General features: G+C 43.2%; 12 protein-coding genes and 1 non-coding gene across 13 annotated transcripts; 4 read left to right on the plus strand and 9 right to left on the minus strand.

The window, feature by feature from the left end:
• Positions 1-423: 423 nt before the first annotated feature.
• NESG_00157 (uncharacterized protein) lies at positions 424-708 on the minus strand (the record flags this gene model as incomplete). The annotated part of the gene is made up of 1 exon (XM_053047813.1): positions 424-708. The coding sequence occupies one exon, from the start codon at positions 706-708 to the stop codon at positions 424-426; it is 285 nt and encodes a 94-aa protein (XP_052905638.1).
• A 107-nt stretch (positions 709-815) lies between these two features.
• NESG_00158 lies at positions 816-887 on the minus strand. The gene has a single exon. It is a non-coding gene; the product is annotated as a tRNA-Thr (tRNA).
• A 77-nt stretch (positions 888-964) lies between these two features.
• On the plus strand, positions 965-2,794 carry NESG_00159 (uncharacterized protein; the record flags this gene model as incomplete). Its single annotated transcript, XM_053047814.1, has 1 exon — positions 965-2,794. One exon carries the CDS (start codon positions 965-967, stop codon positions 2,792-2,794), a length of 1,830 nt encoding a protein of 609 aa, XP_052905639.1.
• Positions 2,795-3,237: 443 nt separating this feature from the next.
• Positions 3,238-3,924, plus strand: NESG_00160 (uncharacterized protein; the record flags this gene model as incomplete). Its single annotated transcript, XM_053047815.1, has 1 exon — positions 3,238-3,924. The coding sequence occupies one exon, from the start codon at positions 3,238-3,240 to the stop codon at positions 3,922-3,924; it is 687 nt and encodes a 228-aa protein (XP_052905640.1).
• Positions 3,925-4,012: 88 nt separating this feature from the next.
• Positions 4,013-5,278, plus strand: NESG_00161 (uncharacterized protein; the record flags this gene model as incomplete). Its single annotated transcript, XM_053047816.1, has 1 exon — positions 4,013-5,278. The coding sequence occupies one exon, from the start codon at positions 4,013-4,015 to the stop codon at positions 5,276-5,278; it is 1,266 nt and encodes a 421-aa protein (XP_052905641.1).
• A 1,564-nt stretch (positions 5,279-6,842) lies between these two features.
• NESG_00162 (uncharacterized protein) lies at positions 6,843-7,367 on the minus strand (the record flags this gene model as incomplete). The annotated part of the gene is made up of 1 exon (XM_053047817.1): positions 6,843-7,367. The coding sequence occupies one exon, from the start codon at positions 7,365-7,367 to the stop codon at positions 6,843-6,845; it is 525 nt and encodes a 174-aa protein (XP_052905642.1).
• A 385-nt stretch (positions 7,368-7,752) lies between these two features.
• Positions 7,753-8,547, minus strand: NESG_00163 (uncharacterized protein; the record flags this gene model as incomplete). Its single annotated transcript, XM_053047818.1, has 1 exon — positions 7,753-8,547. One exon carries the CDS (start codon positions 8,545-8,547, stop codon positions 7,753-7,755), a length of 795 nt encoding a protein of 264 aa, XP_052905643.1.
• A 16-nt stretch (positions 8,548-8,563) lies between these two features.
• NESG_00164 (uncharacterized protein) lies at positions 8,564-11,647 on the plus strand (the record flags this gene model as incomplete). Its single annotated transcript, XM_053047819.1, has 1 exon — positions 8,564-11,647. One exon carries the CDS (start codon positions 8,564-8,566, stop codon positions 11,645-11,647), a length of 3,084 nt encoding a protein of 1,027 aa, XP_052905644.1.
• Positions 11,648-12,134: 487 nt separating this feature from the next.
• Positions 12,135-15,134, minus strand: NESG_00165 (uncharacterized protein; the record flags this gene model as incomplete). The annotated part of the gene is made up of 1 exon (XM_053047820.1): positions 12,135-15,134. The coding sequence occupies one exon, from the start codon at positions 15,132-15,134 to the stop codon at positions 12,135-12,137; it is 3,000 nt and encodes a 999-aa protein (XP_052905645.1).
• An 83-nt stretch (positions 15,135-15,217) lies between these two features.
• NESG_00166 (uncharacterized protein) lies at positions 15,218-15,679 on the minus strand (the record flags this gene model as incomplete). Its single annotated transcript, XM_053047821.1, has 1 exon — positions 15,218-15,679. The coding sequence occupies one exon, from the start codon at positions 15,677-15,679 to the stop codon at positions 15,218-15,220; it is 462 nt and encodes a 153-aa protein (XP_052905646.1).
• Positions 15,680-15,730: 51 nt separating this feature from the next.
• On the minus strand, positions 15,731-18,937 carry NESG_00167 (uncharacterized protein; the record flags this gene model as incomplete). The annotated part of the gene is made up of 1 exon (XM_053047822.1): positions 15,731-18,937. The coding sequence occupies one exon, from the start codon at positions 18,935-18,937 to the stop codon at positions 15,731-15,733; it is 3,207 nt and encodes a 1,068-aa protein (XP_052905647.1).
• A 314-nt stretch (positions 18,938-19,251) lies between these two features.
• On the minus strand, positions 19,252-20,379 carry NESG_00168 (uncharacterized protein; the record flags this gene model as incomplete). The annotated part of the gene is made up of 1 exon (XM_053047823.1): positions 19,252-20,379. The coding sequence occupies one exon, from the start codon at positions 20,377-20,379 to the stop codon at positions 19,252-19,254; it is 1,128 nt and encodes a 375-aa protein (XP_052905648.1).
• Positions 20,380-20,413: 34 nt separating this feature from the next.
• Positions 20,414-20,977, minus strand: NESG_00169 (uncharacterized protein; the record flags this gene model as incomplete). The annotated part of the gene is made up of 1 exon (XM_053047824.1): positions 20,414-20,977. One exon carries the CDS (start codon positions 20,975-20,977, stop codon positions 20,414-20,416), a length of 564 nt encoding a protein of 187 aa, XP_052905649.1.
• Between the last annotated feature and the right edge of the window lie 31 nt (positions 20,978-21,008).

A 21,008-nucleotide genomic window follows, 5' to 3' on the forward strand; every position in this document is an offset into this window, starting at 1 on the left:
CAACCCCTAGAGAAAGATGAATAATTAATTTAATTCAGTATAGGTAAACAGAGCTAAATGAAGTGGGTTAGACTAGAGATAAAACAATACAAAGTAAAAGACCAGGACCTATTGACATTGCTGACTTAGAGAAAAAGGCTTCATGCCCTTAAGATAAAGAAAAATCACACTATTTATTAGATATATATGATATTTTTTAAGCTTTATATTAAACTAACACCATAATTGCTTTTGCAGTGCCATTATGATAAGTTTTTTATTTGTCTTAAATTCTTAGACATAATTAAAAGAAACCAGCTAGTAGTAGCCCAATATTTAAAAGTATACCATTGCTGGATTGTTACTTTTATTCTATGACAATTTTACTTCAAAATTGTGCTATTTTTCATATATAGATCCTAATATTTAAGCTATAGTTGTGTTTCAGGCCAGTACCATTCCATTATTTAGAAGATTTTTCGCTAATAGTTCTGTATTAGATTGACTATATTTCAAATTTACAGGCACTAGTATATCTGGAATATACATTCCTAAATTGTATGGGAATAGAAAGTATAAAGTTTCCTCAAAGCATAAATACTCTGAAGTTCTTCTAAAAGTTTCTATATCTATCTCTATAGCATTTTGAGTTGCTTGAATGTTTCGATTATATAGAGTTTTTAGAATTTCTTCTAGAATAGTCAATGTCTCTATAACTTTTACTTCCATTTTATATTTTGGCTATCCAAAGCTATATTTATAAAAATTTGAATCAAAATATAAAACTAAAAGCTGTCAAACTTCAAACCAAGAAAATAAAAAAAAATCAATTAAATAGGCTTCTACGGGAATCGAACCCGTAGCCTCACCCTTACTAGGGGTGCGCTCTACCATTGAGCTAAGAAGCCACAAGTACATAGTAACCCAAGCGGCTGTGGCGTCTGACAGGGTTACTATTTCTTCCGCATTTTAATTATTTTTAGAGATGGACAGAGACAACAGAAACGAAAAGAGCATGCTTGACAAAAGAGGGTATAAGCGAAGCCAGGATATGGGCCCTGGGCGCACTGTTCTTCCTTTGAACGAGTATGTGGGGGACCGGGAAATAAGCTCCCGTCTGTCAATTAGAAATGTTACGCTCGTTGATCCAGCCGGGCCAACTGACTCTGGGTACGCCAAGCTGCGCCAGTGGGTGGACGACTCTCTGGACTCCTTTAAAAATGACCTGAACAACCTTTTGTTCCCTGTTTTCATCCACCTGTACTTAGATATGATATCCATGCGAAGGGAAAATGAGGCGCTTACACTTATGAACCAGTATAAAGAAGACTTTCTAGAAGTGCATGCAAGCGAGATTCGCCAGATTGAGATGGTGCGGGATATCTCTAACCTCAAAGAAAACCAGTTTGCAATGGCCTTTATTTCAAACAAGTACCATCTGACAATGGGAAAGTATGCCTTTGACCTTTTGATTGACTTCCTGGAGCTTAATGGAATGCTAAAGATAGGAAAGATTGTAAACCAGTATCTTAACATAAAGGTGTTCACAGGAAAGATGAGCGAGGACATTATGGACATTGGTCTTGTGGGAGTTGCAGACTTTGACTTCAACAAAAAGCCCATTACAAGTGGAGTGCACTACATTTCGCCAAAGGTGGAGGAGCTTGTTTTGACTGAGGAGCAGTACAAGTATGAGTATCTTGACCAGTTCTTGGGGATTCTGAAGAAAAAGAAAATGGAGAACATCCCGCCCAACTATGAAAGAATTCCTCTCCCCAGCCCTTCTGCTTCTCACATTTCATCGGAAATAGACAAGCTGAGAGATCTTGCAAAGCGAATGAATGTAGGAAAGCACCAGATGCCAAGTATTTGCTGCTATACTGTACATAACACATTTGAAACCCTTTGCTGCTCAGACTACTCGCCAGACCTAAAGTTGGTTGCTCTTGGATACACAGACTCGTATATTGAAATACACTCGCTGACAGACGAAAATCTTCTAAAGCTGAAGCAGAGTATCTATCTCAAGGCGCCCGAGATGCGAACCGGAAAGGCTGACGATGCGCGGGATGATGTGGGGAAGGTGGTGCGGCTTGTTGGGCATTCGGGCCCTGTCTATGCTGTGAAGTTCTTTGCAAGCAAGCGGTTTTTGCTTTCTGCCTCGCAGGACAGCACAATTCGTATGTGGTCTTTGGACACATACTCTGAAATCGCTGTGTATCAGGGGCACTTCTTCCCTGTATGGTGCATCGACATTGCGTCAAACGACTACTACTTTGCATCGGGCTCCAGCGACCGGACCGCTTGTGTTTGGAGCGTGGAAAGCGCAAAGCCAGTCCGTCTGTTTGCCTCTTCGCTTAGCGATGTGATGTGTGTGAAGTTCCATCCGAACTCAAACTATCTTTTCACAGGCAGCTGCGATTTTAAGATCCGAATGCATGATCTGCAGGATGGAGAGCTGGTTCGTCTTTTTGTTGACCATAAAGACGCAGTGACCTGCCTAGATGTCTCTGCATGCGGAAAGCATCTTTTGTCTGGCGGAAAGGACAAGACAGTTATTCTCTGGGATATTGCAACAGGGAAGAAGATCTTCAAGTACTCTGGGCACGAAGGGTTTATATACTCAGTGAGCTTTTCATACTTCTCGTCGCTTATTGTCTCGTCCTCAAGCGACAACACGGTGCGCTTGTGGGATAAATACAAAGGCGATTTAGTTGCAACATACTACACAAAATCAACTCCCATTATTAATGCAGTCTTTGGGTATAGAAATATCATATCCTGCATAGGAGCGTACACACCAAAGAAGCAATAAACTAGTTATTTGCATATACAATAATTTTATTTCTTTAAAGAGCCAGGCGAACATGCGCGCTCTTGTTTATTTGCAGATATTTCTAAAAAAGGAAGGAATTCCTTTTTCTTTAGTAAAGTGGCATAGATAAAAGAATTCTCTCCTACACATCACTGTAGTACAGCAGCAATCTTTTTTAAATGTCTTCTATATTTATATCATGCGGTACTCCTTCAACGGGTAGTGATTTCCATACTTATTTCTGGTCCTTCAGCGCATATCTATTTCCATATTTGACCTATGCTGAAGAAACAGTAAAGGAAATTATGTGCTATTTAGTCGTGCAGAAGTGCACAAATAATACGTGTGTGTTTTTTCCAGACTTAGAATTCGCATGTGGATATTCTAAGGCGCAGCGAAATCAAATCTTTATAGAATTGCTGTTTTAAAATCCTTTTGCTGGAATGGATATTTCATTGGACAGAAAGACATGCTCCATGATCGACAAAGGAATAGCAGGAAAGTTTGAGCAGATGTCCATTATGCTAAAAGACTCGGGGCTTTATGTGCAGGCTGTAGACAAACCAAAGAGCATGGTTATTGACCACTACGTAGACAGAATTCTCCTGGAGCCATATGTTGTGGAAGAGGTCGTGGGCACAACTATACCGTACACAAAATTTCTTCTGAATGGCATGGAGCGCCTGGCTATACTGAGAAAAGGAAGTCTTCTGAAAATGACATGGTCTGGCGAAGGAGTTTTTCTAGAAAAGCATCTGTACACTCTCGATTTTGAGTGGGTTGAAGTGGAGTATAACCTAGGCACAGTCATGTTCTCGCTGCCATACACGGGTCTTTCTCTTATCCGGAGAATTGGAGGAAATGAGCTAGAAGTGCATGTGAGCGAGAACAAGATGGAAATCCGCGCTATTTCTGAGAATAACGTCATTCTGTATACAAATCTAGACACTCCTGTCAGCGCCGCGTGCTCTTTTACATTGCTCAAGTATCACTTAGACAGGCTTCCAAAATGCGCATACAGCTCAGCAGCCTTTAACATAGACAAGCAGGGTCTCGTTATTTTGTCTCTGGAGGCACTTGGCGTCATTACAACGGTCACCATAGCCACAGAGGTCCTGTTCTTTGACTAGTCTTAGAATGCAAGACGGTATTGCGTAGAAAGAAAATGCAGTTAAATATTTATGGGCTTTCTTGTGTGCAAAATAATTTTCTTTCCCAATGGCTTCTGAGATATATTCTATAGAGTACGCAAATGCCCGTGCATCAGAAATAAAAGAGATCGAGAAAAGCATATGTGCTACAAAAAAGAACAAGATGCTGTTTCAGATCATTCCGTTCCATAAAAGAAGACGGACTGCATCTTTTGATGAGAGAAGGCTTCCAAAGGAGTGCAGACGGCGAGCCAGATCCAAAAGGCGGCAGATCAAGCAGTCTGTGAAGGACCAAAAGACTCTTTTGAAGGCGCACACGTGGTACGCAAAGCGTTTTGAGATGTACAAAAGAGGCAGCATGTTTGTTCCCTTTAAGCGGCACTCGAAAAGCGAGGGGTTTATTGCGAAGGCGTATAAAACCAGAGGGGTGCTTTGCGACATATCCTACAACAGGGTGTTTACAGGAGAGACTTCTCTTTCAACTTGCTGCGCATTTGACGCAGACTACAATCGAGGCATTGTATGGTCGGCTACAGCTCTTTCAAGCAATGCAGAGACTAAAGGCGCAGGAGCTTCTATGCAAGGAAAGAGCATTGTGATTAGCGAGTCGCAGGAGTGGGTAGAGGATAGTGTCAGATCTTTTACTGAAATAGAAGGCCTGTCGATCTTTGAAGTATTTGGAAAGCAAACTCTTTTTGCCAATAGTGAGTTTTTTAACTGTGTAAAGGTTGAGGATCTTCTCTGCACAGACAGTCTGTCATACGTATGCATGCGTATAGAGAACAAGTCATATGTTCTTGTAGCGCGGAAGCACTGCATGGCTTTACTGCAGAAAGCTGTTGTCTCTGGAATTGTACCTTGCAGCATCCTTGAGCTTAGAAGAATTGCAACAGAGACAGAAAAAGTAGTATATCCGTATGACATTCCACAGACTGCAACAGGAAAGGCTTTTTTAGCACATCTCAGTTCTTTAGAGGAAGAGCGACAGAGTCGAAAGCCCAAGGGAAAGAAAGATGTGATATTCAGGCCTCTTTACGAGAAGGAGTTGGGCTCACAAAAAATGTACTTATTTACTGCGAAGAAAGGAAGCTTTTCAGCTAAGTCACCTGTGGTGCAAAGCGATGCAGCAGATGACTTTATTATGCAGGGGAGTGAAGAAGTTATTGGAGAAGTAGGAAGGTCGTCCTTTTCATTTGCAAAGGGGCGGACCACAGGGCTTATATACATTGACAAAGAAGCATGCATAACCGGAAGCCTCTTTGTTCGCAACTTAAAAAACAACATATTTAGAAAAGTAGAGTGTGCAGCAGCTGAGGCAGATGCTATTCTATAGTGTCTGGCATGTCTTTTTCGGTGAGGAAGCGCGCATTTTTAGCTCTTTTGGATGTATATGCATGGGCGGTGTTGCGCATGTGGCAGTCATAGAACAGTGGCACGTATAGATAGACAGCCAAAGTAATAAAATGCAGGCTTGCTAAGGCACATATTTATGTTAATTTTAATAAACTCCTGTTAATGAAAAGCCTTTTGCATTAACCATAAGCCTCTAGCAATTATTTTAGTAGTATATATTCATAATTAAAATTACTATAGGTATAACCCGAATATGGCACGAAGTATTAATAAACTTGAATTAATAAATTAATAACAGGCAAACAAGCACGATTTCTTGCTGCGTGTTGACTAAAACTCAAAAACTAGAAGGTAATGCTCAATATTCAACCACATTTCTCGTACAGAGAAAGAGCTGTGTTCCCTCAAAATATATAAAACCAGTAGAATAAGCGTATAAATACTTTACCCTCTGGTCTTTTGATGCTACGTGCTGTTTGGGTCTGCACTTGTCTCTAGCTATTTCTTTCTATTTTGAAGACTCTCCTAGCAATACAAATATCTAATTCGTTTTCTCTCTCTATGTCACGTAGATATAGACTAAGCTCCAATTCTGAGATCATCTCCTTCATAGCCTATTTAAAAAATGCATTTCTTAGATTTTCATGTGCTTTTGCTTTTTTTTGATTTTAATGCCTTCATTTCAGATATCTTAGTGAAAGTACGCTTTATTTTACTGAAAACCACTAAAAAACAGAAAAAGTCCTAAAGTACCCAAATTTTTAAGTGCTACACATGCAGGCCAGTAAATAGTACATAAACCCAGAAACTTCGATTCAGAAAAAGAAATTCAAAAATCTTGACATGTGCAATTGAACTTACTGTGTGATAGATGTTGGAGAGATTAAAACATCACAACATATGGACTCAAACATGCTCAAAAACAGTTTACCTCATAATTATATCAAGGCACATAGCTTTTAACAGAGTTATACTGGCCTATTTAATTTTATTTATAGTTGAACAAAACTTAAAACTTTAGTTATAGGTGGTGTAAACAGGATAGTTTTTGTGGCATAGAGTCTTTTTATGTCTAGATTAGAAACAATTGGGCTTGCTTTTAATAAATATATTGTGCAAAGCTGCTGTTAAATAAACTTCTTTAGAAAACATGCAACACTTAATTTAAAACTACCGTTCAAACATATGTGTACTACGAATATATGCACAGTCTTTATTTATTTGAAAATTTAAGCTACTGTAAAGTGCAGCATACTACATAATAGTGAGCTAAAAAGTCTATGATGTCTGGTGTTTTCTGAATTAATATACTTCATTCTATATGGATATATTATGGATTAGTATCCAATGCCACAGGCAATAAGTGCGCAAAAAGCAGGCAGGAAACAGCGCATGCATCCATATTTCTTTAATGCAGGATGCTTTGTTTATATTCCATGCGTATTAATGCTTATATGGGTGTTTATGTGAAAAAAGCGGTTAAAGAAATCTATTGCATTAAAGAGCACACAAAGCTGAGAGCTAAGTCTTTTAGGCAGAACCCGCTACCACCAAGAGGTGGGTCCCAGGCCGGGGCCATTGATTGATGCATATATTCTTGACCCCTCTGTGCTAATAATAGACACCTTGCATGCCTCGCCCATGCGGACATATAATATACAATCGTTGTACTTCCACCCCCATATATCCACTGTGCTTCCCATGCGCCCAGACACAGCAGTTAGCTCAGACGAAGGCGGTATCTGCGATGCGGGGACAAAAAGAGACGGAAGAAGAGGGTGCGATAGAAGAAGGCCTGTTGCATCCTGCTTCTCCACGGTGCATGTGAGAACCTCCCCCACAAGGGCCTTATACGTAACAAGCTTGTACACAACCAGTGGGTATAGCATTCCCTCATGTATTTCTACATCGCTAACGGAATGTATGCACACAGGAAACAGGCAGATGCCAATTCCATCAACTGTTTTCCCAGGAACCTTTTTCTGCAGCGTGGCCAGAATGGCAGCATGTATGTCCTTTTCATTTGGAGAAATTTGCAGCCTTTCTGTCTGCACTGTCTCAATGAACATTATTAAAAAAATCACTCGCTACAGAATTCTATAGAAAGTTCTGCAAAAGGAAAGATCCATCAGAAAGATAGCAAATTGCTTATTAGAAAACATGATGCAGTAGATTCAGTGAATTAAATACTTTGGTTCTAAAATATAAATTATATTTAAGTTCTTGGTGGACAGCGGCCGGGTCCAGCTTTTCTATAGCGAAATACTATAGCAGACAAAGCATTTCTCTAATGCGTCAACCTAAATGCAAAAAGCTAAAGATTACATGCACTGTAAATCTACTCTATACTAGACTTAACACTGCATGCACTGATCAGCACAGTAAAACAAATAAAATGAGTGCACTACAAGCCAATGGTGTGGTGTGTATAGCATAGGGTGCAACGCGCTTTCATTATACAGTTATCTTTTTCATAATGAGGAGAATGAGATCTGCCACAGTGATTCTATCATCAGGGCGCTTTATAAAAATCTGCTTACATATGTCCTCTATCTCGTCCGGCACACCAGTATAGTCTATTTTACAGCTTAGTATTTTTGGATAGAGCGAGTACAGGGATGTTGATACAAAGGTGTCTTTTCCAACAGCCATGTAGTACAGAAGACACCCAAACCCCCATACGTCAAGAGAAGCAAGCAAAATGCAGCTTGACTTCTTCTTAATCATTTCGGGTGCCATGTAGGCAGGCGTGCCCTCAAATGGAAGCGTGCTTCCGCTAATCGTGCACTCAGGCGAAATAATAGAGCACCCAAAGTCAATCAAGTGGGCGCCGTGCCGAGACACTATTACGTTGTCGGGCTTAATGTCCAGGTGGTAGACCCCCAGAGAGTGCATCTGCGCAAGAGTTTGAAGAATGGAGAGGCCTGTGTAGAGAATTTCCTGCACGCTTAGCGCAGACGGAAGATTGCTTAAGCTGTACCCGCGGAAGTACGATAAAGCAATAAAGACCAAGCTCTCTGTCTCGTGCCACTCCTTCAGATGGGCAATGCCAGGCATACTTCCAAGCCTCTGCAGTGCAGAAATCTCCTTTTTTGCATGCATGGTTCCCCTCTTTCTGTGCTTTCCCTTGTGCACAACCTTCATCGCGCATGTTTCTGTGCCCTTTTTTGCAAGATACACCTCTGCATACATTCCTTCTCCCAAGAGCTCTTTAAACTCGTAGCCCTCCAGACTGTAAAGTGTTTCCATGTATTTTTATTTTTGTATGGATAAATACAGTGAGGTACAGACCGCAGTGCGAGACTTGACAAGTATGGTACAGACACCGCAGGAGACAGTGAGAAATCACAGCAGCGGGTACACAACAGACACAATTATGTATAAAAAGGAGTCGTTGGGCTTGCCAAAAGAACTTGAGGAAATTGTGCAGGATGGAGGAAGCATAGGGCTGATTGACGGTGTGTCGTCAGCGTGGGGCTCTGTGCGGGGGAAGCTTGTGATATGGAACTACAGCACGCAGATGATTAGCGAGATAGAGATGAAGTCGCAGGAGGTCCGGGCGATCTTTGCAATAAAAAGGGCAAAGGGTGTTTTCACCTCTAACGTGCAGTACTGCATTCTTATATTCAGTGAGCAGAGCATTAGCATGATGTGTCTGTGCAAGAACCCAGTTACCTACATCAGCATGGACATATCGGTGGACCTTCCTGTTGGAATGACATGCGTCTGCGAGAATGACAATGGAAGAATTTTCATGGGAGGAAAAGATGGAAACATATATGAGTTCATCTACAACGAAAGAAGCTGGCTGAAGGGGTACACCGCAAAGATTGTGTCCCACACCCATGGGATAATGGCACACGTTCTGCCATTTTTGTATGCAATGGGGCGCAGGGCAGCTATACAGCAGATTGTGCCCACGTATAGAGGGCTGCTTGTGCTGTACAAAGACAACACGTTGGAGGCGTACACTCTGGAGAAGCATCTGAAGAAGATAAGAACCGCAGACCTTGCAGAGCTGAACACCACAGATACAATACAGCTCGTGCGGATGGATGACGCCAAGTGCCAGGCGTATCTGATTCTTCCAGATGCAACCAGGCTCTTTTTAGACTGCAGTGGGTATCTTCTGGGAAAGAGGCCCATGACGCGGGCCCGGATAAGATCCCGTCTTGTTGCACCCAGCTCGATTAAAAACGAAAGCTTCTACCAGATAGGAAAAAGCCTTGTGAGCTTTGGAAAGAACAATAGCGAAGTGTTTATTACAGCAATTACCAGAAACAAAACAGATGTCTCCAGTCCGGAGAACTGCTGCACAATTATGGGCGGGGCTGAGTATGCACACGCAGCTCTTTCGGGAGGCAGCCAGTGGAAGAACCTTGCAGAGTGCTGTATTTCTGGAGAAGAGGTGGCTTTCCTTGCACACAATCGGCTAGACATATACCATATTATGAATGGGGTGGAGCTAATGGAGCGGGCAAGCACAAACCCAGAGGGCATGTTTGCATTTATGCAGAGGAACGGGCCTGAGCTTTCAATGCTGTCTGCGCTCTATGCGGTTGCAGGAGGGGCATCTTCTCCAGCAATTGACAGCTTTTTTAAGAAGTCTGAGTCTCTCCAAAAGAATGCAATTGCTATGTGCGCAGGAATAATTGTTTATAAGGTGTGGAGCATTGACATATACGCCATGCTAAAGGAAGACATGGGACTAGAGGCTGGTGAATACATTGATGAAATAGAAGCTGCTATATCGAAGGCAAGGCGGCTGAAAAACTTTATTATTCGAGAATGTGTAAACATCAATAATATTCGCATTGCAGAGGGCACTGTTGTGGACATGCTGGACAATATAGAAGAGACGCTCCACTACATCAGCATACTTATGGAGTCTGATGCGCTGTACATCTTTGACGAGGCAAAGAAAAAGAGCGGCGGGGCGCTTGAGTTTACATACTCAAACTTCCTCAAGCCGGTCACAGACCTGAGAAAAGCAACTCTCAATGCTCTTGTGGACCTCAACCTGAGCCAGAAGGCAACTGTGGACAGCATCACCATGGAGCTAAACGAGAAGTGCTCCACGCTGTTTGCACTGACTGACACACTGCTGCTGAAGGGAAAGGAGGCCATAGAGAAGGCCTCGCGAGCAGCAACCAGCGAGGACAGGAAGTGGTATCTTATCAAAAGTATGGAGTTCTTCACAAAAACAGCAGCAAAGAAGTATCTTCCAGAGATAGTGGAGATGTACTCAAATGTAAGGTTTTCAAAGGGTATTCTTTATGCAATTCGCGCAGGCTTCAGCTCTATTACAGAAGAAGAGGCCACTGCGTACTTCAAGAAGATTGAGTGCACAGAGGAGATTCTTCAGGAGGGACTTAAAGACGAAAGGCCTGCAATGTGCAATGCGCTGCTGAATGCTGCAATTGCAAAGATTGTCGACAAGAGCCTTTCTGTGGATGTGCTGCTGAAAATAAAGTCTCCATATTTGGAGGACTATCTTGACCGCCTGGATAGAACATCAGAATCTCTTGAGCTGTGCGATCTTATCTGGAAGTACCACCTCAAGAACCAGAACTACTCAACGGCAGCCCGCTATCTTCTGCGGTCATCTGAACGGACAAAGCCAGCAATTACCCTGGAAAAGCGAATTGAGTACATATCCATCGCATGTACCATGCAGTCTGCGTCAAAGGGATGCGATGACTCTGCGTTGGTAGGGCATATTAGAAATTATATGCCGCGGCTTGGAATCTGTGCAAAGGAAAGGCTGTGCATGGTGCAGAGACAGGCCGATGTGCTGTCCGCTCTCTCGTGTGCATACAACATAGGAGGTGCGGGAATAGCTGCGCCACAGGCAATTGTAGAGGAAACCTTTGTGCGGCTGGACACCGGGCTTCTGAGCTTTGAAGAGCTATTTGAGATATGCGTGATGTTCGGGTTTTCAGTGCTCGCTTTGAAGATATCCACAAAGGGAGAGATTGATGATCCTGTACTGATGAAGACACTGTGGGAAGATGCGCTGTCAGGGCCATACGGGCAGTGTGTAGAGGTTCTGAAGGAGAACCCAGACATCATGGCAGGCGCACCTCTCGACATGGTCTTTGATATACTAGCTAGAAAAAAGGTGGAGGAGCCACAGAGCGAAGAAAACCTAGGAAGCGTACTGGTGTCTCTTGGGAGCTCTACTATGAAGGCTGCCAGCATGCTTGAGCAGAAGGGAATGAGCTCAGAATACGCAAGCCCGCGTAGCAAAAAGATCATCTTTAACGAAGCAATAGCTTTCTGCGAGATGCACAATTTGACTGAGATCCGACATCGAATCAGCTCATTTAAGGCGTCTCTCGGAATATAGGGGGAGTTCTTCCTGCGATGAACACTTATAGTATTTATATGTCTTTTTTAATATATCTTGTTTCACAAGGCACGGGAGTATAAATATTGAATCTTGACTGCTGCTATTAAATATAGTTTGTTTCATCTCTTTCTGTTGTCTTCTTCTTTTTATACAATTATAGTTTTTGTGATGCAAGTAGAAATATCTATCCAAAAGCCTTTCACTATTATTTAGAGAACAAGCGCCGATTTCTCAAATACTTGGAAAAATATATACCCAATAGACTATACATAAAGTCATTTAGGCATTTAGTAGAAAAGAACTTTGCAAATATGCTAAAAAGACAGTGCTGTAGGAGGCCCATATGAAAACATCTGCTATACCAGTGTGCCTCACTGGACAGCGCAAAAAATAACCAGTGTGCGCCAAGAAATACTATGTATATTGTTGTTTTATTATGATGCAGTTTGCGCACTTGACTCAACAAACTAGAGCGCACAGGAGTTTATAGCAGATCACTGTAGAGGCTCGTTATAAGAACTTCAATGCGATTGGAGTCAAAGGTTTTGAGAGGGTTTTTCTCAAAGAACGAGGTTATAATGTCCACTGCGGCTTTCTTGTCCACCAGACTTGCATTCTTTAGATCCTCTCCAATCCCGCTGGAAAAGGCCTCATTTAATGTGATCTTATTCTTATCCTCAATAGGTACCAAGGAAAGCAGATAGAAGTGCCGGATGACTTGGAATGCGTCCTGGTCTTCGGGCGTAAGAGGGAACTCTGGGTAGAAGCTTGTCACTATAAACGCAACCGACTCCTGCGAGGAAGACAGGCGCATGGATCCGCATCCAGGAACAAGAAGGCCTAGACACATTTTTATGTGCTGGATGCGCCCATAGCGCATTCCGTACTGCTCTCTATATGTTCCCGAAAACGGGCTGAAGTCTATGATTTTATCCAACGCTTCCACACACTTCAAAGACTCAAGCATTCTTTTGCATGTTCCTAGAATGCAAAGATCTCCTGTTGAGTTTAGAACCAGGCAGCAGGCTAGCAGTGTGTAATCTAGTATAATTGAGTGCACGCTTCCGTTTCTTTCTATTTTGTACAGAAGGTTTGTGATGTCATCAACAAACTTTGCAGACGGCTTTTTCCCTTCTTCCGGGATCTGCAGAATTCCATGCGCAAAAATTCTTCCTGCAATGCTGTATGCCTCCTCAATTGGCAGGTTTTCAGTAAGTGCCTCGCTCAAAACGCTTTTATAATCCGCAGCACCATTTCCCAGAACGAGCAAGATCATGAGCGAAGAGTAGAATCTGTTTAGGGGCATGGAGTGCGTGCGGCTCTCTTCCAGCAGGCACGATATCTTCTCCCATCCGCTTCGCATGTGCACTAGGCCATTCACAATGATTTCACAAGTTCGGTCGGGCAGTCTAATATACTCTCGGCTGTGTGTTCCAAGCATGATATATGCAAAGGAGAAGGCAGCTGCTGCTCTGTGGTATTTGTCATAGTACTCCTTTTTTGTCTGTGCATTGCCTATGGCTATGGGACCTTTTCTTTGCATGTACTCAATAAGAGACTTTTTGGCAAAAAGATCATCGTGCCCCATATATAGCACTCCAAGAGACAGCACACTCCACATCAGAAGGTGGCTGGGAGAGGTGGCGGAGTGCATGTTAAACCATATAATGTTTGCGTGGTCCTTGTTTCCAGTTCCCTTGACAATAAAAGAGTTCCCTAGAATTGTGGCTGCAATCAGGAGACTGTCATGGCTTTTTGAGAGAGACAGAATAAGAGACCGCGAGAGATTCAGCTTCTCTCCAATTGTTAGGTTGCTCTGGCACACATTTGTCTTCAGGCCAAACCCAAAGATCGCACCTGCGAGGGCCATCAGCGCTCTTGGCGTCATCACATCAATATGGCTTGTGGAGATAAACGGCCTATTTGGAATCGAGAGCGCAGTGGCCACAGAGAAGTGAAACGCAGGCCACATGCTGTCGCATTCATCCAGGTCTGTAATGGACACCACGTGGTTATTCTTTTTCAAAAATACCTTCATTTCGGGGACTTGAAACACATTGATATGGCTGTTTCTGTTCAGGAGAAACATGCCGCGCCCAATTGAGGCTATAATTGAAAAGACAAACGCCTTCTTCCGCCGGTTCTCTGTGTCGTACACATCAAACATAAAGTCGCCAATCTGGTGCCCAGATAGAAGACGCTTGCACTCTTCAATCACACTTGTATTTCGCAGGCGCAGCGGAACACTTTGAATGTGCTCTGGATCGTCCAGCGTGTGCGCAACATACCTGTCAGCCATGCTAAAGCTCTCCTGGTTCTCTATGCTCTGATCGTTTTTCAAAAGGCTGTACCCTAGGTTCTTCGACTTATAGATAAGGTTTTCGTTGTACGAAAACAGCTCGTACATAATAGCAGTCTTGGGAACTGACTGTGATCCCAGCATCCAGAACATGTAGGCTCTCTTTCTGTTGGTCTTTTTGTTTCGCTTGGCTATGTCGCGAAATAGAGGTGTCTGTATACTGCCAACACATCTAATAATGTGTGCTACCCGCTCTAAATACACAGACATCTTCTCAACCAGTCTCCGTGGAAGTGTAGCAATCTCATGCGATATCAGCTTGTGCATAGATGCCTCTGGCGTTGAGAAGTACACCTTTAGCACTTTATGCATGTTATACGATGGCATGATTGTTCCAAAAAGCCTCTGTCCTGTCTCAGCGTATCGGAAAAAGTTGGAAATCTCTTTTATAGTGTACACTCCCTTCCTAACCACCTTAATCTGTGCAATTGCCTGGTCTGTGATGTATCTTGGCAGTGTGTCCTGCAAGTGGGCCGCCAAATTAAACACAAGCCCATATTCGCTTACGACCTCCTGCCCATTTACTAAAAAGTACATGCCTCGCTTCATTTTAATAGGCACAACACTTTCCACTTTCTTGGAAACAGGCACATACACCAGCTCCTGCTTGATCTGCATCTCTTTTGAGCGCCTGCTTAGAGATCCTATTACAATTCTGTCTTCCTGCCACATTGCATATCGCAGGCCCTCAACGTGAGCACCCATTACAGGCTCCTGCACTTGTAAAGAGAAACCATAGTCTGAATATGGAGGCGTCCATTTGTATATGCGGAGATATGTTTTCTTATATTTTTCATATTGCAGTATAAATCTGTCTTTATGTGCAGCAACAATCTCAAATGGCACATACAGTTGAGAGTATGCGTGAACTGTCTCATACGGATGCGTTATGTATAGAAGCTGGGTACTATTTTCCTCGCAGTATATAACGCCTTCAGAGAGAAACCCGCAGCTCTTTATCCTCTTAGTGGGATACTTTATCATCTCGCCAGTCTCCTCCATAAAAACAATGCTTTTCTCCAGAACAGCAACAACGTGCTGGCGAACCCGCCCGCACTTCTGGATTTTTGTCTCAAATCTGTATGCTGTCTTTGCTGTCTTGAGTGTATACTCTGTCCACTTCATAAATAAAAAAGAAGAGCTCATCTAAATAAAGAATCCATTTACTAATGTCTGCAGTACTTCTCTCGGCGCAGGAGCAGCGGATACTATGTAAGAAACTCCTCCTTCTGCGCGCTCTGGTATTTTTTGCTTTCAAAGTATGTGCCATACACATTGATTATTTTCTTATTATGGAAGATCCCCTGGTGAACCATAATTAAAAGAGACAGCATTTCGTCTGTCCCCGGAATTGTTTCTGAAACCTGGAAGTTTGGCCGTTTGCAGAAAGAAACATAGATGGGCGCGCGCTTTGAAAAGAACACAAGCACATGGCGCGTGTCCTCTGAGATTTTGTACTTTCTGCGCAGTGCGTCTGCCACGTCCTTGGTTTCGTATGCAGCAATTGCAAAATATCTGCAAACCATCCCATTCAGCTCAGACAGCATGCGGTCTATTCGCTGGCACTCCTTTTCTTCTGCATATCCAAATCTGACTAAAAGAATGCGCTTATCGTTCAGCAGGTCTTCAAACATCTTATCCGAGACAATATTGTTTAGAAAAAAGGACATGCCAATAGGATAGCACCTAAACTCTATATACGTATTCTTCTGATTTTTATTTTAAGATGAGATTTCCTCTCTGCAAATAGGGCACTGGTTCTTGCTTCTCTGCAGCCAGGTTTTCAGGCAAAGGCCGTGGAACTGGTTACTGCACTTTGAGCATGTTGTATCTGGGAAGCTCTTTGACACCTCGTTCACCATAAAGAAGCAGATGCCGCACTCTTCAACCTCATCCACCGCCTTGTCCAGCGCAAGCTTCCAGAGGACCAAGGCCTCTCCCACTCTGCAGTGCTCTGCCATCAGCATCTGGATCCTCAAAAGAAGTCTCTGTAGCCTCTGCTTTTTTACTCCCACGCATCGAATAATTTTTACTTCTGGTATGCTTAGCGGATAGTCCTTTGGGAAGTTGATGTTCACCTCAAGCTCAGACTCCTCTATCTTGTATACAACAACCATGATGTGGATCTCTGCTATTGTCTTCATTCTAATCTCCACTCCCTGCAAAGGACGGCTGGCCTCGTCCCGGATCAGCCTTGGGGTTACGTTCTGCACAAAGTATCTCTGAACCCGCTTCGTATTTCTGCTGCTTTTGAAGAAGAGTCGAAGAAGTACAGGGAAGCTTCTGGCAAAAAGTCCAAGAAGATCAAGCGCGTTTGCCTCGCTTGAGATTAAAAAGGAGAGCCACTTGCACTCCGCGCGCACCATGGCAGATATCAAAGAGGACAGCTCAATAGTTCGAATCTCGCTGCAGATAGATAGGAAAAGACGCCACTCGTATGCATCCATGTTCTTTATATTACCTATTGCTGGTATGTCAAAAAGCATGTAGAATATCTCTGCATCAATCGCACCCTCCTCCACCTTTGACATACTGTACACATTAAGAACAGAGTTTGCGTAGTGCTTGGCAATGCTTTTGAGAATTGGGCGGTAGGCCTCACTTCTGTGCTCTCCTGCTTCTCCAGCCCACGCACGGTCGCTCTTAATGTACACTGCTGCTTTCTCTGGATGTCTCTCCAGATACGGCTGCATATGGCGAAGATCTTCTTGGTTTACAAGAGAAAAGTCTATGTCTTCAATTCCCTGGAAAGAAGTGCTATTCTGTATGGCAAGGGACAGAACTCTGCAGTGAATGCGCTGTGCTTCTTTAAAGCTGAGATTGAGTGTCTCTTTCCCTGTGCTTTTTTCAATTCGCAGAAGCAAATAGACCAACGCACCTCTATTTCTGCTTGGCAGACTGTCTAGCGTAACATCTGCCAGCTTGTCCTCCACATTACTTTCAACGGTATTTCCAAAGAGAGTCTGCACATATGCCTCAATAATGTCCTTGGCCAGTGCGCTCTTCTCAGTAGAAGGCTCTGTTGTGTCCTCTTCGGCTTGGCTTATTAGAGTGGCTATTTGTGATGGAACTCTTTTTTGTGAGACATCCTTCCAAAACCGCATTGCATCAACAACCCTTCCAACAAGGCCATCCACGCGGATGCTTCCAAAGCTCTCTTCAATCTCTGCTGCTGCTGGCAGGATGCTTTGTATTTCAAGAATGCTTTGCAAGAAGCCAGATAGCTTTGCATTTTTAAGCCGTGTAAGAGTACTCTTCCACTTAGAGAACGCATGCACAAAGAGATATGCACTGCAGGGCTGCTTTGTCTCTGCGCCCTCTATGACTTCAGTGAGCTCAATGCATTCATCAGATATGTCATTTGTTCCTGCTGCATTTCTATTTGCGTCCTGTATAATGTACTCATACACGCTGTTTTCGTCAATTGCCTCTTTTTCTATAAGGTATATAAGATAGCTCTCCTCTATGTCCTCAGTTAGCACAAACTTCTTAGTAAAGTCCTCCTTGGTATAGGGGGCTGTGGTGTATATGCGGCCCAGCAGCTTCATTGCGTACTTTTGCTCTATTTTATCCCGCACAAGCTCATATACCTCCTGAATCACATCCATAGGCTCGCTCTCAATCTTGCTCATAAGATACACCATCAGATCATCAGGCAGACCTCTCAGTATCTTTTCAATAAAGAGCTTGTACTTAAACATAAGATCTATAGTTTGGCGAGTGGTAAGCGAAGGGTGCTCGGTAGCCACATATATATGCTCTTCCTTTCCCAGCTCTTCCTGATCCTTGAAGAAAAACCGCGGAAGAACCCGCACGCCCTCCTCAAAGATGCCCTCCTTCTTAAGAAATCCAATGCTTATTTGGGATATCATTTCTCTGCTAATGTCTTCTATTTTTTCCCCAGCCATGTCGGCTCGAATAATGCGCTCTCTGAATGTGAGCTCTTCGTATACCTTTGTGCTATGTATAGGGTGTGCCTGCAGAGCTTCGTTCACTCGGTTATAGCAGTCTATAGTATTCAGATATGGAAAATCACTCTTCTCTATCTTTATATGCTCGAAGCCAGAAGTGTTGCTCTGGAACATCTTTTTGAGAATCAGCTTTCTGTTGTTTGTTATCTCAAGAAGAACAGAAAAGAGAATAGCAGGTAGATTTGCGCAGCCCTCCACAAAAAGAGCAGGACCATATTCGCTCACTTCCTTTCTAAACCGCTCTGAGGAAACAATCGCCAGAAAGGCCTCGTCTTCCATCTTAGAGCTGTCTTTTATCACATCCTTCACAGTGTATCCAGCATTAACTGCTGCAAACACTTTCCATCTCTCTGGAGCTCCTTGTGCAGCAGATGCAGCGCATAGCGCAGCTTCTTTTATTTCACTGCTCAGCTGCTGCTTTTCTTCTAGAGAGCACAGCAGCTTCGCAAGTCTGCCTATCTCCGAGCCTGTTTTGGCTTTTTTAATCATTTCTATGCTCACATCTACAGTCTTCTCGACTGCGCTCTCAACAAGTTTGCTTTTTATATACATCTCAACACACGCTGTTCTGTTATAGAAGGCAAGAAGCGGCACAAGGGCCTGGCTTTTGCTGAGGTGCTTGATCACTTTGTATCCAACCTTGTGCGGGTGGTCAAGAAACATATGCACCCAGTGGCTGGCACTGCTGTTCTGGAGCGGCCGAGAGCTGTTTTTCAGAATAGACAGAAAAATCGTTGACACATACGTTGGAATTGGCTCCTGTGCATTTTTGCATAGAACAGGCATTGTGTCATAGAGACACTGTGCAACACAATCGGCTGACAGCGTGTCCAGACTGTTTACAATCCGCTGCAGTGCTTTGCACCGCGTGTTTACGTCTTTCTTCTGGACTAGTGAAAAACACGATAGAACATCTGGGTCTACATATCCACTCTTTACAGACTCAAAGGGATTCATACAAAAATAAATATTTGCAAATAAATACCCGATATAGATAACCTTTTCTTGGCAATCACTGTCTTTAAAGGTGTCTTTCCATGATATGTAATTTGCATACGCTATTATGAGCCTGTGCGTTTACGCCTTGAACATCCAGCTATCAGGGGTGCTGTAGATACAGTGTATGCTGTGTGTGCTAAAAATATTATAGTATGTAGACAAGAATATTTATTCTTCTGCATTTATTCGGAATGTGCTGCGCTTTGCAAATACCAATGCTTAGAAGTTGTACTTTCATGGCACTGCCTTATAAGGCAAGTATCTGTGCGCGCCTATTTCTCCTGCACTTCATTCTCATTGCATGTGCTTTCTTCCTTTTTACCCCGGGCTTTCTCTTCTTTTCTCACTTTAACTATCTTTTTCTTCACTGGGAGCGGATATGCATTGGCTATTAGCTCTGGGTGCTTTTGGATCACTTCCCTCACTGGAGATATTAGGTCCACTAAATAGTCTACAAGAGATGCCTTAAGATCGAGTGGATGAATAACTCCCTCTGCAAAATCTCCTGCAAGCTTCTCTAAGCTCTCATATGTGCGCACAGCATCAAGCTTCTTAATCACAACCTTGAATTCTGGAGCAGGACCGCGCAGGAAAGTATTGAAGACAAACTTGCCAATAAATGTAAGAACAGGATTTTGCTGAATGTTTCTCTCCTCGCAGAAAGCCGCCAGCACCTTCTTTTTGATCTGTGCATTTGTGTCCTCAAGCCCTATTTTTGACTGCGCATCGCTGCTGCTCATCTTTCCGTCGGATAGACTGGGAACCATCTGATTCATCAGGTGAATTCTTTTCTCATACCCAAGCTTAGGCATCACATCCTCTGCATATATAAATATTTTCCTCTGGTCAACTCCTCCAAACTGCGCATCCACACCCAGATACTGCTCGTCAAGGGCCTGCATTCCTGGATATACAAGACCGCTCAGCAGAGGATTGTCTGTCTGCTTCACCACCTCAGAGCCTGCTCTCTTTGCATCGTTAACAGAGACCACCATGGAAAGTTTGTGCATGTCCAGCACATACTCCTTGTTGTACTGGTACTCAGTTCCTCGAACAAATCGAATTTTCTCAATGGGCGCTTCCACGCTGACAAGCATGGCCTTAATCACAACCTCGTAGTACTCAGCCCTTTTCTCAATAAGGTCAATTGGGGCCTTCAGATTATCAAGCGCAGCGTGCAGGTCTGCTATCAGAATGGTCACCTCGCACCCAGCTCGCAGGAAGTCTGCAATTTTTGCAATTGGAACAAAATACCCTATGTGGATCTTTCCTGTTGGTGCTGTTCCCCAGTACACCTTTAAGTCTCTTGTTTTCAAAATGCTCTGCAGCTTGTCCCCTCCCAGCACCTCTTCTAGGCTCCGCGAAATTAGCGTGTATTTCTGCTCTGGCGTAAGTGTCATTGTAAAAAATAGAGAAACAGAGAAAATTTTATTGCTACATTTCTTCTTCTGATAGTTCTAAGTCTTCACTTAGCTCCTCTTCCTCGTCTGGGAAATACACCTCTTCCTGCCCCTGGGCTCGGATATAAGGAAGCGAAGCGTCTTTGCTCTGGGCCTGCTCTTTAGACAGAAGCGAGCTTTTTGTCTGCTTCTCTGGCTCTTTTGCGCTCTTTTTTATTTTGTGGGTAACTTTATGGGTTGCTGCATCCACAATTCGCTCTACTTCGTATGTTTCCCTCTTTTTGGTTTTTTTATTAACAATTTTGATAGTGCCACCCTCTACGTACACTAGCTCGTTTGTGTAGTACTTGATCATTTTGTACTCTTTCTCGTCTAGCATCTCTCGGTGGAATACATACACCACACTCTCCACATCCCGCATTGCAATAAGTATTTTGGGGCTTATATCCTCCAATAACACATACTTCTTGCCTTCCCTAGGTGCATTATACGACCTTCCCAGAACCTCCTCTATCCGAACCTCGTAGCAGATGGATTTGTAGAGCTGGGACATGATTGCATGCGCTGGAACACTATATGTATCAACTAATACAGTCATAAGCACAAATTTTTTATCATGGCGAAATTTA

This window comes from Nematocida ausubeli (assembly GCF_000738915.1).
Source record: "Nematocida ausubeli strain ERTm6 chromosome Unknown supercont2.1, whole genome shotgun sequence".
NCBI lineage: Eukaryota > Fungi > Microsporidia > Nematocida > Nematocida ausubeli.